Here is a 16,383-nt window from a genome sequence, read left to right as displayed (position 1 = left end):
AAAAAAAAAAGTTGTGGGCCAGGGCACTCAAATCCTCCCAAGTCTCTAGAGCAGGTCACTGATGTAAGTGGAGGGGAGCCTCTGGCCTTTGTAGGTACTGTGGCCAGAATGAGGGGTTCTATCACTACCACATGTTGGCAGATAGATATCAGGATGCTACGTGAAAGCCAGGTCAACATCTGCAGCCCCTCCAAGCACCACTGAAATAAGATAGGATGAGCCACCCATGGAGCAGGAAGCCAGCCTGGATGGGGCCTGACACCGAAGCAGAAGCCCATTGCCCGCTGCCGCGGGGGGGGGTGCCCTCTGCTCACGTCCTCTCAGAACTTATTAGCATCTATGCCAGGAGGAGGATAAAGAGGAAACCATCCAGAAGAGACCGAGGTTGTTTCCTCTTAGATTTTTTATTTGGGATAATTGAAGATTCACATGCTGTTGGAAGAAATAATACAGAGAGATCTTGTATACCCTGTACCCAACCTCTCCGATGGGAACAGCTTGCAAAATCAGTATAATGTCACAAGCAGGACATTGACCTTGATACCGCCAAGGTGCAGAACATTTCCATCACCATAAGGATCCTCATGTTGCCCTTCTATAACCATACCTACTTTCCTCCCCAATCCTTAACATCTGGCCACCATTGATCTGTTCTTCACGTCTACAATTTTGCTATTTTGAGGAAGTCTGTATTTTTCTGTCACCTTTGAAGAATAATGTTGCTGATATAAAATGCTAGGTTGGTGACTTTTTTCTTTCAATAGTTTAAATATTTCACTCCACTCTTATCTTGCTTCTGTGGTTTCTGACGAGGAGCCCAGCGTAATTCTTATTCTTGTTCCTCTCTCAGTAAGGTGGTTTTTTTTCCATCTAGGTTCATTCAAGATTTTCTTTGTCTGCTTTTTGCTGTTCGAATATGATATGCATATGCATGGGTGTGTTTGTGTGTGTGTGTGTGTGTTACATTTATCTTGCTTGGCATACTCTGACCTTCCCGGATTTGTGATACAGTGTCTTTCATTAATTTTGGAAAGTTCTTGGCCATTGTTACTTCAAGTATTTACAAGTTATTGAGCTATTCCAGTTCCTTTCCTTTACATATTTTAGAACAATCTTCTCTACGTATCCAAAAAGTCCTCCTGAGATTTGATCAAAATTGCAGTAAACCTATATATCATTTTGGGGAGATTTGATGTCTTTACTATATTGAGTCTTCAATCCATAAACACAATGTGTCTCTCCATTTATTTAAGTCTTCTTTAATTCCTTTAATTAGTATTTAATTTTCAGTACACAAGTCCTATACATGTTTTCTTAGATTTACATGTAGAAATTTTAAAAAATTTTAAGTGATTTTTTGTATTTTTATCTTGTATCCTGATACCTCGCTGAACTCACGTATTAGTCCTAGGACTTCTCCATACATCTGCACTAGTGACAGTTTTATTTCTTTCTTTCCAGTCTACATGCCTTCTGTTTCCCTTCCTTGCCTTATTGAACTGGCTATAACTTCCAGCACTATGGTGAATAATAGTGGTGAGACCAGACATCCTTGCCTTGTTCCCATTCTTAGGGGAAAAAGGCTTAATCTCTCATCATTAAGTATAATATTATCTGTAAATTTTTTTGTAGTTGCTCTTAATCAAGAGAATAAGTTCTTCATAAGAGCACAAGTTGAAAAATTTTCCCCTCTATCACTATATCTCAAGAGTCTTTAATCATAAATGCATATTAAATGTTACCAAATTTTTTTTCTACATCAATTAATATGGTCATGTGGTTTTTCTTCTTTAGCTTTTTAATGTGGTAGATTATACTGATTGAGTTTTTATTATTGTACCAGTCTTGAATCCATGGAATAAATCTCACTAGGTCATGACATGTCATTATTCTTCATTGTTGCCAAATACTCTATTGCTAATATTTTGTAAGAATTTTTGAGTCATTATTTATGAAGGATATTGATCATAGCTTTCTTTGTCAGGTTTTGACATTGGGGGAAATACTAACTTTATAAAATGAATTGGAAAGTGTTCTTTCCTTGTGATGGTTAATTTCCTGTGTCAACTTGGCTAGTCCACAGCACCCAGATATTTGGTCAAATATTATTCTAGATGTTTCAGTGGAGATATTTTAAAAATGAGATTAACATTTAAATCACTGGACTTTGAGTAAAGCAGATTACCCTTCATAATATGGGTAGCCCTCATTCAAGCAGTTAAAGGCCTTAATGGAAGAATGTTAACCTTCCTTAAAGGTTGGGGAATTTTATCGGTAGACTGCCTTTGGACTTACCTGCAACATTAACTATTCCTGGGTCTTCTGCATAGCACACCCTGTAGATTTTGGACTTGACAGCCTCCATAATCCCAGGATCCACTTTCTTAGAATAAATCCCTCCCCATCTCCACACACACACACACCCACACCCTGTTGGTTCTATTTCTCTGGAGAATTCTAATGCACTCCAATATATTCTGGAAGAGATTGCATAGAACTGGTGTTAATACTTCTTAAAAAAATAAAAAATAAAAAAAAATAAAATACTTCTTTAAATACTTGATAGAATTTGCTGGTGAACCCATTGGGCCTGAAGATTCCTTTTTTTGAATTTCAAAATTATTAATGCAGTTTCCTTACTATTTATAGAGCTATTTTTATTACCTATTTCAATCTGGCTGAGTTGTAGTGGTTTGTATTTTTCAAGAAATTGATCTGTTTCATCTACATTGTCAAATTTAGGTGTGCAGAGTTGTCAGCAACATTCTTACACTACCCTTCGATGTCCATATGGATATCCTCAGTTTTGTTCCTAAAATAACATGCTGTGTCTTCTTTATTTTTTTGTCAGTCTTGTACAGGTTGTCAATTATATTGCTCTGTTAAAAAAATAGAAACAAAAAACTATCTCCTTATTTCATTGATCATCTCTTTTCTTTTTCTGTTTTTAATTTCATTGATTTTTGCTCTTATGGTGTGATTTTATTTTTTCCGCTTGCTTTGGTTTATTTATTTCTAGGCTCTTCCTATGAGAACTTAATTTTTGATTTGGGACTTTTCCTTTTTTATAACATATGCACTTGATGTTACAGATTTCTCTCTTAGCACTGCTTTAGCAATGTCCCACAAATTTTGATGTGTTGTGTTTTAATTTTCATTCAGTTCAGGGTATTTTTCAATTTCTTTCGGAACTTCTTTATCTCATGGATTGTTTATTGAGTTTTCAAGTTGGAGATTTTCCTATTGTAATTTTGTTATTGATTTCTAGTTTGATATCATAGTGGTCAGAGAATACTCTTCATGTGATTTCATTTCTTTTAGATGTGTTGAGATTTGTTTTATGGTCCAGGATATGGTCTGTCTTGGTATATGTTCCACAGGCACTTGAGAATAATGTTTGTTCTCTTGTTTGATGGAGTGTTCTATGAAGTGTTGATTAGATCCTGATGGTTATTGGTGTTGTTGAGTTCTTCTGTATCTTTGCTGATTTTTTGCCTAGTTGCTCTACCAGTTGTTGAAAAAGCAGTATTGAAATCCTCAATTAAAATCACGATTTTATTTCTCTTTTTCGTTCTATCATGTTTTGTTTCTCATATTTTGCAGCTCTTTTGTTTGGCATATGTACATTTGGTATTGCTATATTTTCTTGGTGGATCAACTCTTATCACAATACACTGCCCTTCTCCAGCTCTGGTAATTTTCCCTGCTCTGAAGTCTACTTTATCTGGTATTAGTATAGCAACCACTGCTTTTGTTTGATCAGTGTTTATATATCTTTTTACATTTTTAAGTTTCCGTTTGTCTATACCGTTACATTTATTTTTTTTTTAAGCGTCAAGTTTGTAAATTTTTAATCCATGGTACTCAAAAGTATACCATTACATTTAAATGAGTCTCTTAGAGGCAGCAGATAGTTCAGACATGGTTTTAAATCCACATTGCGTTTCTCTGTTTTAATTGGTGTATTTAGACTACTTGCATTTATATTTAACTGCTGCTATGTTAGGTTTCATCCTGCTGTTTTATTTTTTAATTTTCTGTTTGTTCTCCTTGGTTTTTTGTTTGTTTGCTTACTTGTTTCTCTGGGGTTTTTTTTTTAGGTTTATTTATTTAAATAATCTCTACACTGAACGTGGGTGTTAAACTCATGACCCCGTGATCAAGAGTTGTGTGCTCTTCCAAATGAGCCAGCCAGGTGCCCTTCTGTTTTCTTTTTCTTCCTCTCCTTTGGGTTATTTGAGCATTTTTTAGAATTCCATTTTGATTCATCTATGCCAGTTTTGAGTATATCTTTTTGTACAGCTTTTTTCATGGTTACTCTAGATATTACCTTATATATACATAACTTATCAAATTCTGTTGTTGGAGATGAGAAAATATTGCATATTATCGAATGCATTTTAAATGATAGTTCTCTTAATCATGTGTGGATAATTTTCAAGGTGAGCAGTATGATAGTGCCATTTCATTACCTAGCACCCTGTGATTCTTTAAAATTCTTTCAAAGAAATTTTATCCACTGTGATTCTATAAGATTCTTTCAAAGAAATGTAACACATTGAAGACTCTCATAATGTATTCTCCGACTGGAAGGAAAGGTAAGTTGCTAATTTTATAAGGCTTCCATGATATTTCCTTCCTTTAGTTCAGTATAGCTTAGGTCACCAGGAAGAATGAAAAAGCATCTAGGAATATCTAATATATATAAGACATGTGCTTTCTCAAGTTGTCTCACTTTACGGCAAATTCTAATTAACTTTACTCTGGGGGAAAATTCCACCAAATACATCTTAGAATAAACCTCATTGGGGCACCTGGGTGGCTCAGATGGTTAAGCAGCTGCCTTCGGCTCCGGTCATGATCCCAGGGACCTGGGATCGAGCCCCACATTGGGCTCCTGGCTCAGCGGGGAGCCTGCTTCTCCCTCTCCCTCTGCCTCTCTCCCTGCTCATGAGCTCTCTCTCTCTCTCTGTGTGTGTCTCAAATGAATAAATAAAATCTTTTAAAAAAAAATAAACCTCACTATTGCTAGTGCTGGATGGAAATGACACAAAACATTAAACTCTCTTTCCCTTTACCTGGAGAAGTGCTAAGAAGTTCAGATTGACAGTTCCCTGTCCAGACTTTAGCTATCATAGTTAATTATGCCTACTCAAGACACGTCTGAAAGAACTGTAATTTAATCATACATATCAAAGGCTAACTATGATAGTGCCAAGGGTAGGGGTGAGGGGAAACTTGTATCTCTATTTGCTCTTTAGTAACATAGAATTTTTCATTTCTTCTAAGGACTTCTTACTCCTATACAACGTTCATTAAAACAATAGAATGTTTGTATGTTGGGACTTAAAACCCTTACAGATTTGCCACACATTTTCCTGGGGGGAAAATACCATAAATACTGCAACCCGTTAAAGGTTAACAATAGTACTAGAGAGGACAGATGTTTTTTGAGGGGTTCATCCTCCAAAAGGGTTTTCCATCTTTGGTTTGTAATTTAAGTATTTTATTTTCTGATTTTAATTACTAAAGAAAAGAAATTTCAGTATAGACAACAGGCTCACTTTTTAAATCTAATTCTGTTTTCTTAGTATGCACTGAGTTCTTACTGAAAAAGTAACAGATGGGAATTTGTTCCCTGAAGTTATACATCACTCTAGAGACCTATTCAGTTTCAATATTTGATGAGGTCTCAGGGATCTGTCAGTATGGTCTGATGCTCGAAATAACTCCCACTGTTATGGATACCCCCTTCCACAACCTGAGCTCCTGATTCTAACGTTTTAGGAGATAAGTACCATGTTTCAAAATTGGGGAGGGAATAACAAGATGGGAAAAAAAAAATTTTTTTTTCTCTGACTTGGGCTGTCCATTTGTTCAAGTTCTTAGGAAAAAGCAATCTAGAAAAACAACTGCATGGAATGGGTCAAAGTTTCTATGGTAAAATAGTAGGATTGAATAACTCCCAGAGGATAATCAGATTAATTTAAATTCTTGGCATCTTTGTGAGGCTGGAGGTAAAGTGAACAAAGGGAACCACAGCCCTTCTCCATCTGAGACTTTTCTGCAGGCTTCTGAGTCTGTAATCTGCTGCAGATTGCACATGGCCTGCCTCTCGGAAGGTCGTTCACCCCTGCAAAGTAGCGTTCATACACTCAAGAAAGTCCATGGAGGCTTTCAAAAAAAATCCCTCTCACCAATTTCAAATGTATTTATAAGAGGAACTGTGGCATAGAAAAACGCCCCTTCTCCTGATTTCTTTTTTACCAGGCATTTCTTGAACTCATTATTTAATAAACTTAAAAGGTAAAGTAAATACCTCTGAGGTGGTAGTAAACTCTCTTTGATTCTCTGTATAAATTTGGGATAAATCTATACATCTGATGTGATTGATAGAGCATACAGTAAGTAGAAGCTCATAATAAGTACTCAGTAAGTATTTGTTGAGTGAAGGGAAAATAAGCTCTGGGTATTTATCAAAGAATGGGAAATTTTACCAAAAGTGACAGTGTGATGAGAAGATTTTGACTTCAATTTATAGTGCTCTGTATAGTCTTTGAAATAGGAGAGGATGAATGGACAGAGAAAGAGACTTTGTTTTGCCACAAAAACTGCCATATAAACTAGCAGCTCTATTTCTAGAGTTATAGTTTTAATTCATCTTCAGAGAAGCCTTCCTTCGTATTAGGAGAGTCACAAAAATGGTCATTTAATTGCTGGGATGTAAAGCAAATACCCACTTCTCTTTTTTGGCGGTAAAGTCACTTTATATATGAATATAGATGTGCAGGCTAAGAAACTTAGTATTCTGTAAAGTAGTATATATTGAGAATATTTCCTCCTAACTATAGATATCTATAAGATTGTCAGTATCCCACAGAGAGCGTAATTTAAGCTTGAATAACTCAGGTTCTAGGACATATGCTTAGAGTCCATGAAGTCAGGCTGCTACTTGTGGGTGGGATGGAGTTATCTCCAGAAGAATATTGTTACCATTAATCATTGTGGGATTCAAAGTGAACAGCTTTGGGTTGGGTGAACTGTTGACTTGCTCCTCTCTCTGAGAAAGGAGCAGAGCATCTGTAGTGAAATGCCAACGGTGGTAGGTAACCTGATGTCTACCACATGGAAAGAACAAAGCAAGAACTTGAGATCTTAAGTTCAGGCCTATGAGTCACTTGAACTAACTGTGTGGTATTTTACACCATATTTTGGGTGTTCCCAAACATTTAATAAAGTTTTGTTAAATACCACAGTCTGGTTTGTCTGTGTTTTAGGGGGATGAGGGAGATGCTTCTGCTTGTGGCCTAAGCCCATCCCAGTACCAGAGTAGAGGCATGGGGGGAGCAGGGGAGGCAGTCATAATGTGGCAAGAGGTGACAGCCATTCTCTGAAGCTGCAGGGGTTCAGAGTGAGGATGGTGGCCTGAGGTGTTGAGTCACCAACAGCAGTGGGATCTTCATAAATTTTTAGGGGAGCAGAACTTAATGAAATGTTGGACCCAATAAGAATTTCTGGATAGAGGTATGGAGGCTTTGCGATTTGCATTTTTAATGAGGACTTTGAATAGTGTGGCTCATGTGAATCTCAATCTGCAAACTCATGTCCACACTAATTCCTTTTCTTTATTTTCTATAAATTAACTGAATGTTGACTCTAAGCCCTTACCCTGCGAGGGAGGCAGGAAATTCACCCTCAGTCATTTTGAGTCTTCCATTTCCCTGGCTTTATGCCAGGATTCTTGGTTCTGAGGTCCTTCTCTGTCACCTGATGATGCTGAGTTCCATATCTTCCCAGTCAGCTTGGTCTCCTCAGGTCTGCTGTTTGGTCACATCCAAGGCGTGGGCGGGTGTGGGGCTCTGAGCAGGGCCTAACGTCCTGGGCCTCCAGAATCCAACCTTCCTGGTGTTCCATGTAGCCAGTCCTTTTGAGATTGTGTTACATCCCTAAAACAGTGTCAGAGAGCAGGGTCAGGCTCCTGCTGCAGCTGAGACACGCATGCCTCTCTCGTTCTCCTTTCAGTAGTGGTAGGAATCCTTCCCTGTTTCCAGTGCTCCTGTCAGAGGCACTTTTTCATCCCTTCTTTCTTCAGTGGGCTTAAGCTTGGGAAAGAACAATCTAGAAAGGAAATATCTTGTGGTCAGTTTCTCCTTATACTCTGCTCCTTTCACACAGAGCTTTGGGTCTTAGGCAAAAATCACACAGAGCAAGCTACCTTTCTATTGTGGGAATAAAATAGATCAATACATGGAGAAAAACGTATTAATAATCTGAAAAAGCGTTCTGCTACAGGATGATAAAAGACATATGAGCCTATTTTTTCAGCCATAGTCTAGTGGGATTTGATGAGCCCTGGATAACACATATTTTTTAGGATGCCAAGTTGAGAAAGAATCTGTGTAAAAGTGTTAGTTCCCTGATCCCAAGTAGTACTCCAATTGGAGTAAGAACATCAGACGCAAGCCTAGCTCTGAAACTTACTAGCTCTATGACTTTGAGTAGTTCACTTAACTTTACTTCACTTTTGTTGTAAAGGCTCAGCTATTTAGGCTTGCTGGCCATAGATCTCTGTCACAAGTACTCAATTCTGCCATTGTAGCAGGAAAGAGCCCAGACGACACCTAAATGAATGAACATGATTGCTTTCCAGTAAAACTTAAATTTAGGGCAGCAAAATTTGAATATCATATAATTTTTGTTCCATAAATGTTATTCTTTGATTTTTGTTGTTGTTGTTGCTCAATCATTGAAAAATACAAAAACTATTCTGGGCTCACTGGCCACGCTAAAACAGGTGGCAAACTGGATTTGGCCTGTGGCTCTAGTTTGTTGACGCCTGTCGGGGACTCTAAGATTGTTGCTCTAACATCTAGAGCTCAGTTTCCCCACGTGTAAATGAGAACCCTGTGACTCACAGGGTCATCAGGATAAATAGAGGCCTAATTTTTTACTTTGCTTGATAAATTTAAGGCATTAGTGCTAACTATGCTCTGTGTGCTGAGGAGACCCAATTCCTGCATTTTCATGTAAGTAGAAGACAAAAGCAGATAGAGCTACAACTGATAATCTTTGCAGATGTCACTTAACTGATTGTCTTTGTTTCTCCACCTTTGTAGCATAGAATCCATGCCACTGCCTCGAAGGGAGAGTTTTGTGGTCTTAAAAAGTAGACTATGTGTGGGATTCCTTCCTTTAGAAAATGCCAGTCTTGGTAGTCATCATTTACTTGCTTGCTTGTGTTGGTGATGTGGACAAGATGATTTTTTACTATCAGAATTCCCGTTTTCTACACAGCACATCAAAACAGAAAGATTCATCTCGTGTACACACTGTGAATATTTCCAGCAGGATTTCCAAACCCATTTATTTACAGGGCCAGCCAGGTAAATATTTCAAGGAGCCTTAAGGAATAAGACAACTGGAAATGATGAGGTCTAGTGAGAACTGGACAGTGCTGCCCCAGCCTCTTAAAAGCATTTACTTAAAAAGCAATTTAAAAAGCAAAAAACATGGGGCGCCTGGGTGTCTCAGTCGGTTAAGGGTCTGCCTTTGGCTCAGGTACTGATCCCAGGGTCCGGGGATCAAGTCCCACATCCGGTTCCTTGCTCAGCGGGAGCAAGGAGCTCCCGCTGCTTGTGTTCTCACTCCCTCTGACAAATAAATAAATAAATAAAATCTTTAAAAAATAAATAAATAAAAAGCAAAAAACATAATGAGGAAACAAAACCCCAAACCCCATCCTGATCAGTTGAATGTCTTTGTTTCTGTAACTACACAGAGGCGGGGAGTGTTGCAGAAGTTATGCAGTCCTGGGGGCACAGGTCTTGGTTCTGACATTTCCTAGTTGTAAACTTGGGATTAGATATTTGGTTAAAACCTACCTTATCAGGATGAAATGAAATTATTGATTTGAAAATACTTTAGAAATTGCAATGTAAATGTTAGCTGTATTCCTATATACATAACTGATGGCTAGTAAATGTGGGTCCCTAAGAAGGGCTTCCACTATTTGTGGTTTCTTTCATACCAATTTGATTTAATTAGCAGCTAGGCAAGAAGGCACACCTTTTTATTACAAGACCAGTGATTATATTACCAGCCTTTTTTCTTTTAACTAGAACTCACGGTTTCCAAAGTTGTTTAGAGCCCACGTGACAAAGAGCTGGTGCTGGGATAATTCCTTCTCTTCCATTCTTCTGTCATCCTTTGCCTGTGCTATCATCGCTCTGAGAAAAAGGTGATATCAGGTAATAAACTCCTGGCGAGACGTATTTGTGACACTTGGGAAAATGGATTCGGGAGTTATTAGATATTATGTCATGGGATTTTCCCACCCAGGAACAAAGAATTGGGCATTTTTGGATTTGAGTACTAGGGGTCCTTCTTCTTTAAACAAAAAGCAAATAAATAAATATAAATCTTATAGATGGAAATGGTCAGTTAAATGTCATCTTGCCACAGGTTCACGTTAATGGGAATGTATTGAGTATCTGACTCCAGATGTTTAATTTCTTTGGGAAGCTGGGAATAAGAACTAGTTTTGGTTTGGTTTTGTTTTACCATAAAAGTTCTCATTTCATTAGGTATGGGAAATCTCATGGCCAGCCCTGTCTTTTGCTGTGAACTTTGTCCTAGTGTTCTAGTACTTTTATTTTAAAAAGGTTATTTCCTACTTGAACTTGATTCTCCTCTGTTAAGCAAAAAAGCTCTCTTGTGTCTGGGAAATCTTAATAGAAGATGTTGTAATAGCACGGGAAAATCATCATACTGATTTACTCTTTACAATTTCCTTTTTCCTTTTTTTTTCTCTATTTTTTTTTCAAATTACAAGAGTTAGACTTTTTGAATCTCAGGCATTTGATTTACCAAGTCCTTTAAAAAATGTTTTCTTATATCTTTTGGAATAATGTTGTCTCTGCAATCCCTGTACTTGATAATTGCCAAATAAATACTACTTTGACTTAGGCCTGCAACATTCATCAACACTTCTCCATTTGTTGCATTAAATCCAAAATTCTTTATTTCAGCGGAATGTGGAAGGGAATGATTGGATTTGGGGATAAGCAGGGAGGAGTGTAGGAGATAATTAAAACTTGATCCAATTCATTCTTTCCCTGAAATGCATTTAGGCAGAAAATATCATCGTTTCTTTGCTTTTGCTGAACTTCAAGGAATCCTAGGGCACCCCCTTCACATTTCTGAGCTGGTTTCTCCAATGACATGGGTTCCTCATAGTCTTTAACAAGTCCTTTGCTGTGATTTCAGCTTGCCATGAAAGTATTCGGAAGAACACTGACATAATAATAAAACTAAATTCTTAAATCCAACATTTATTTAAATTAGACACATTACACATTCAATTAAACTTTCTTGCTGAGAAAATTTAATGACTGGTGACAAAAGAGAATTAAAACTACGCATATATTTCTGTGAATGTTTAGAATGTTAGAGAATGGCTTGACTTACTTGTTAAGTGTTTTAATTTTCTGAATTTCTCATTATCAACCAGATATGTTACCTGAAGATTTGCTAAACTTTCACTAAGAAGTAGGGTCCTCAGCATGCTAATTGTCTTGTGATATTTACACCAGATATTTGAAAGATTATTAGGGTGCTTCAGCAACCTAACTGGCTTGTAAGAAAATAGACTTTGCTACAGTGTGGGGCATAATCTGATTTTTAGTTCACCTGAACCAGATGTTGAACACAATCGAAGATTACTATTTACTTCTTTGGTGGAATGGCGGAAAATGGAGATGAACTTGGGGGACATGCAGTGGTGTAACTATCCAGCTGGGAATGTGAATCTTCCACTTAGAAAAGCCTCAGAGGCCAGCAATACCTCTTCCCACTACCCTTCTTCAACACCCCCCCCAACTGTCCCCACACCACCCCATAAAACCTGGATATTAAAGAATGCTTGTTACTAAGATTCACCAGCAGAGATTAGTCTTTTCACCTTTGGGTGGCATCTTTTCCCCCTTCTGATCTGGAGATCACCTGGACCTGAGTCTAGTAACCCAGATGAGCTTCTGGTAAGAATGGTTTTGCCGGGTAATGGGAGCCCTGATGCTTGCTTCTTCACTGGCTCATCCTGAATATTTTGAGGTATTTGAGAATATTTTGAGACAGTCTCCATTAATTATTACCTGCAGTTCCAGCTCCACCTGTCATTTTATCTCCACTGTCAGTCTGCTTTCCTTCTGAGGGCTAGCCAGGGCATTAGCCAGGGAAAACTGACCTAGAAGTTAACATCCCCCTTTCAGGGATATGATGGGATTTTCTTTTCTCTCCTTCCCTACTTTCCGTCTTTCTCACTCCCTGCCCCCCCCACCACATCCCTTGGGATTAAGACAATCTCTGGTAAAATAAAGAGCTGGAAATTTGATGATCATAATAACAGCTCAAAATTGTGGAGATGGTAGTTTGTCTTGGAGATAATCCACTCTTCAGGAACAAAAAGATTTAAAGCTTTCTCACAGAAATACACAGTGAGGACATGCCAACCCTCAGCCATGTTCTCCAAAACAATGGGCAAAACTTCAACGTTGTAACAGAGAGACCTGGGGCCAGAGAAATAGAAAGACTGAAGACATCATGGGGCTTGAGGAGGTGAGAAGGAGAAGGGACCAGAAAGGGGATTTCTGAAGTGGATTCTGTAAGGGCTGAAGCACACTCCATGGAAAAAGTTCTTTTTGGAACCATGGAAAAGTACCTTGAGTCATTTTCTGGGGTAGGTGTGTATTCATGATCAGAGAGTTGTAAATTGGTTTCATTTTGGATCATGGGCTGTACCTGTACATACTTGCTGGCATTACATGTGAAACTCTGAGATTATATACAAATGTAGGAAGATTCTAGCTTTGTATGAAGCAGTACTTACTGGTAGAATCTGTGTGTTTTGTTTTGTTTTGGAATGAACATCTAGAGTCCATGTTGTAAAGCTATTATGAGCCTGAAATTCAATTACTTCTTTTTTTTTTTTTTTTAAGTCAGATTAGGAACCTTTGTTTTGTAGATAGTCAGGAGCCATAATCAGATTGTGCACTAGTTGCATTTTGTAGATGACATCTGCACTGGTTTGCAAGGAGCAATTCTCCTTTTGGGAATAGTCTTTAATAGGGGAATAAAAGTGTGACAGCTCTGCTCAAATTCAGCCCTAAACCAATGTGTCTTAAATTGTAGGTCCTGAAATAACTTTCATCAGGAATATCACCTGTGTTTGTTAAAATGCATGTTCCTGGGGCCTAAACCAAAGACCAGGAATATGAATTCTTACTGATTACTCATGCTCAGTAAATTTGAGAACCTTTATTAAGCAGCATTAATTAGGTTTACTCTGAGTTACATTCCCTCTTCCATTTCTTATCTCCCTTCCATTTGAGGAGACTCATGTGTGTCTATGAACTCTTGCATGATACAAGTGGTGATTCTCATGTTTGCTATGATATTTCTGACATCTGTTGTTGTCTCTGGTAGATAGAAGGGTTTCAGTGAGTATTTGTTGAAGTGGTCTAATTAAATCAAGAAGTAGTGATGTAGTCAGATTCACGGGAGAGTAGAGCTGTTGGCCTGAGTCATTCTGTACTAAGACAGTAAGAATTAAGTACCAAAGTCTTCCCCAAAGTTAGTGCCTAGTTGCTCCCTTTAAGCAGCATTAATTAGGTTTACTCTGAGTTACATTCCCTCTTCCTTTTGAGGAGACTCATGTGTGTCTATGAACTCTTGCATGATACAAGTGGTGATTCTCATGTGTGGGGAATAGTTTACTTGAAGGGGATGTGTGAAAGAGGAACATAATATGATTCCTTCTGGCCCATTAATTGTAGGGTAGCTTTCCTTTGTTCCTCTGTTTTTCCCAACATGATTTTGTGCTGTCCACACCTCCTTGATACAATAATAACAGAAGAGTATATTTTGTTTTGGTCTGAGTTTTGATCCAACAGGAAAGATCAGTGTTGTCTGTTTTCCCAAGGAGATGTTGTCCCAGGACACTTTTCCCAAAGGACCACAGGGCTGATTCATCCATTCTTTATTTATTTTTATTGCTTTAATTTTATTTTATTAATTTTATTTCATTTATACCCTCGCTAAATGCTAATGAGATACATGCCATAAAGAAATATATTCCAGGGGCGCCTGGGTGGCTCAGTCGGTTAAGCGGCTGCCTTCGGCTCAGGTCACAATCCCAGGGTCCTGGGATCGAGCCCCACGTCAGGCTCCCTGCTCAGGAAAGAGCCGGCTTCTCCCTCTCCCTCTGCCTGCCGCTCTGCCTATTTGTGCTCTCTCTCTATTTCTGCCAAATAAGTAAAATCTTAAAACAAACAAACAAAAATCATGTTTTTAAAAAAAGAAAGAAATATATTCCAGAGGACGTGAAAAAGCAGACCTCGTGTCTGTTTGTCCCGCTGGCAATGATTCTCCTCTTCAGGACCCTAACATTCCCCGGTTTAAACCTTGCCTTCCATGACAGTTTTCTGTGCACAGATGAGCTGCTTATGGATACAGGTGTGGTGCCACCTTGAAGAGTGACAAACCTCTGATAAGAAAAAGATACTACGTTCTTTGACCATTGGTCTAGTTGGGTGTTTTTCTCTGTCCCGTGGTTATCTGGGATGTCTAAAAACAGGGTATTCCTCAAGTGTGTGGGTTACCTGACTGCTGATGTCTGAAGGGGAAATATTCAGGAATTGCTTCTGAAGACTCCCCTTGGTTTTGTTTCCTTCCAATACAAATGTTATAGGATATATTCAAACCCATCATCTTGAACTTGAGTTTGCTAATGGGGAGGCTAGCTGTGTTCTGGACTTTACACTGGCGACCCTTATTTATTATTTATTAATTATTTATTATTTTCTTACTGAATATTTATTATTTTCTTACTGAGAATCCTTACATATCTTCATCAGAGACCACAGGGGTGACAATATTATTAAAGGAAATCGGGGCTTCTTAACATTCTGGAGAGTCCTCAGCCTCTTGGAAGGGCTGGGATCCCTGCTCAGCTTCCAGCTGCTGAATTTTCCTTTCCTTTTCCTCTAAAACATCTTCCAGCTGGGTGATCTTCTCAGTCTGAAGGGAAACCTGCGTCGACAACTCCATGATCAGGTTAATTTTTCGATCACCTTCTTCAACAGGCGGGAGACCCCCACAGGACTCTTCCTGAGAGTTGTCTTCTAGAGCAAAGAAGAAAAAGAAAGTCTGAACAGTTTTAATTGGATTTCCCAGAACTCAAAGAGAGGGAAGATGAAAAAACTTTATTTCTCACGTTCTTAAAAGGGAACACAGATGTTGCATCATCTGGTTAGATATACTGAGAATGGAATCTGGATCCGGTGAGGGGAAAGTTTCTGGGTGCTCATGAAAAAAGAACTTGGAAGCCTCCAGAGAGGGAGGAGAATCAGTCTTTGCCAACTCTTTTTTGCACACATTTAACTTTTAATTAACCATGGGAATGAGCCCTCCTTGAAAATCCAATCTATGAACAAGAGCCATCCCAAGTTTCACGGTATCCTTTGGCCCGAGAATCTTTCACAAGAGCGACAATTGAGTAGAGATATACTTTAAATTGAATTTTAACTCAACTAGGAAAAAAAAAAGTTGTTATCGCCCCTTCTGGAAGATGTGATGAGAAAAGACTAGTTTTTTAACCCAAGTCAGCTTTACAGTTGGCAGGGGTATAATTTGAGGTGATCCAGGAAAGCTATTAGCATAGTATCTGCCACAGAGATTCTTTTTTAAAGGTCTGGAGGTTTTTCAGCATTTCTTAATAAAAATCACTAGTATCTCCTGGATAGAAAAGCTTATCCTTTATAATTTCTGACCCCTCAGATAAGGATAAAAGCCTGAGTAAAGAGGAAGAGGGAGGCTCCAATAAAGAGATAAAATATTGGTGGCTGGCATCAGGGAAACCTTGAAAAAAAAAAAAAATCCCAGTAGACCATCAAAAAATGTAGCTGCTGAAAGCAAACCTCATCCTACTAGACTTTAGCAGGATCACCCTCCTTTATCGCTCTCATCCTGAAATTTCCACCATTAAAATCATGTCTCTGAGTTATATAAAGGGCAGACATCAGCTGTAAGGGATGTCAATTGGCTTGGGTGTCATTGTCGGACTACTCGAGCTAATAGCATAGGAATGCATGGTGTTGACAGCCGATTACTATAATTAAAGGTCCAGCATTTACTCGGTCCTCAGTGAACACAAACCCCACAGCTGCACCTGAGGGCAACCTAACTGCCAGTCCAGGAGACTGATACCTGCTACTATTGTACGAAGACGGGGCCATTTTGCTGGGATGGTCCATGCAGGCAGGGAATCTCCCACTTCTCACCAAATAAAACTCATTTGCCGTTTTTTGGTTTTTGTTTTTTCCTAATTTT

The 16,383-nt window shown here is 38.5% G+C and overlaps 1 protein-coding gene and 1 long non-coding RNA gene across 4 annotated transcripts in view; one reads left to right on the top strand and one right to left on the bottom strand.

Annotated features, from left to right (window-relative positions):
- LOC112815183 (uncharacterized) overlaps positions 1 to 16,383 on the top strand; it is a 273,184-nt gene that overhangs the window by 125,314 nt on the left and 131,487 nt on the right. The window contains exon 3 of the long non-coding RNA XR_012374191.1: positions 4,101 to 4,195. This is a non-coding gene — a long non-coding RNA (uncharacterized lncRNA). The remainder of the gene's footprint in view (positions 1 to 4,100; positions 4,196 to 16,383) is intronic.
- Positions 14,081 to 16,383, bottom strand: part of CCDC192 (coiled-coil domain containing 192) — a 197,717-nt gene continuing 195,414 nt past the window's right edge. For 2 of the 3 annotated variants that reach the window (XM_073878615.1, XM_025860991.2), the window contains one exon: positions 14,081 to 15,173. In XM_073878615.1, coding sequence (XP_073734716.1) covers positions 14,953 to 15,173 — 221 coding nt within the window. In that variant the 3' untranslated portion in view covers positions 14,081 to 14,952. Of the gene's footprint in view, positions 15,177 to 16,383 lie in introns of all 3 variants that reach the window. The other variant, XM_025860990.2, reaches the window with a different exon arrangement.

This window comes from Callorhinus ursinus, unplaced genomic scaffold, assembly GCF_003265705.2.
Source record: "Callorhinus ursinus isolate GAN/ISIS: 27379988/994484 unplaced genomic scaffold, GSC_fseal_2.0 scaffold30, whole genome shotgun sequence".
Classification (NCBI taxonomy): domain Eukaryota; kingdom Metazoa; phylum Chordata; class Mammalia; order Carnivora; family Otariidae; genus Callorhinus; species Callorhinus ursinus.
The sequence above is the reverse complement of the archived record's forward strand: the minus strand, read 5'-3'. Positions and strand labels throughout refer to the sequence as shown.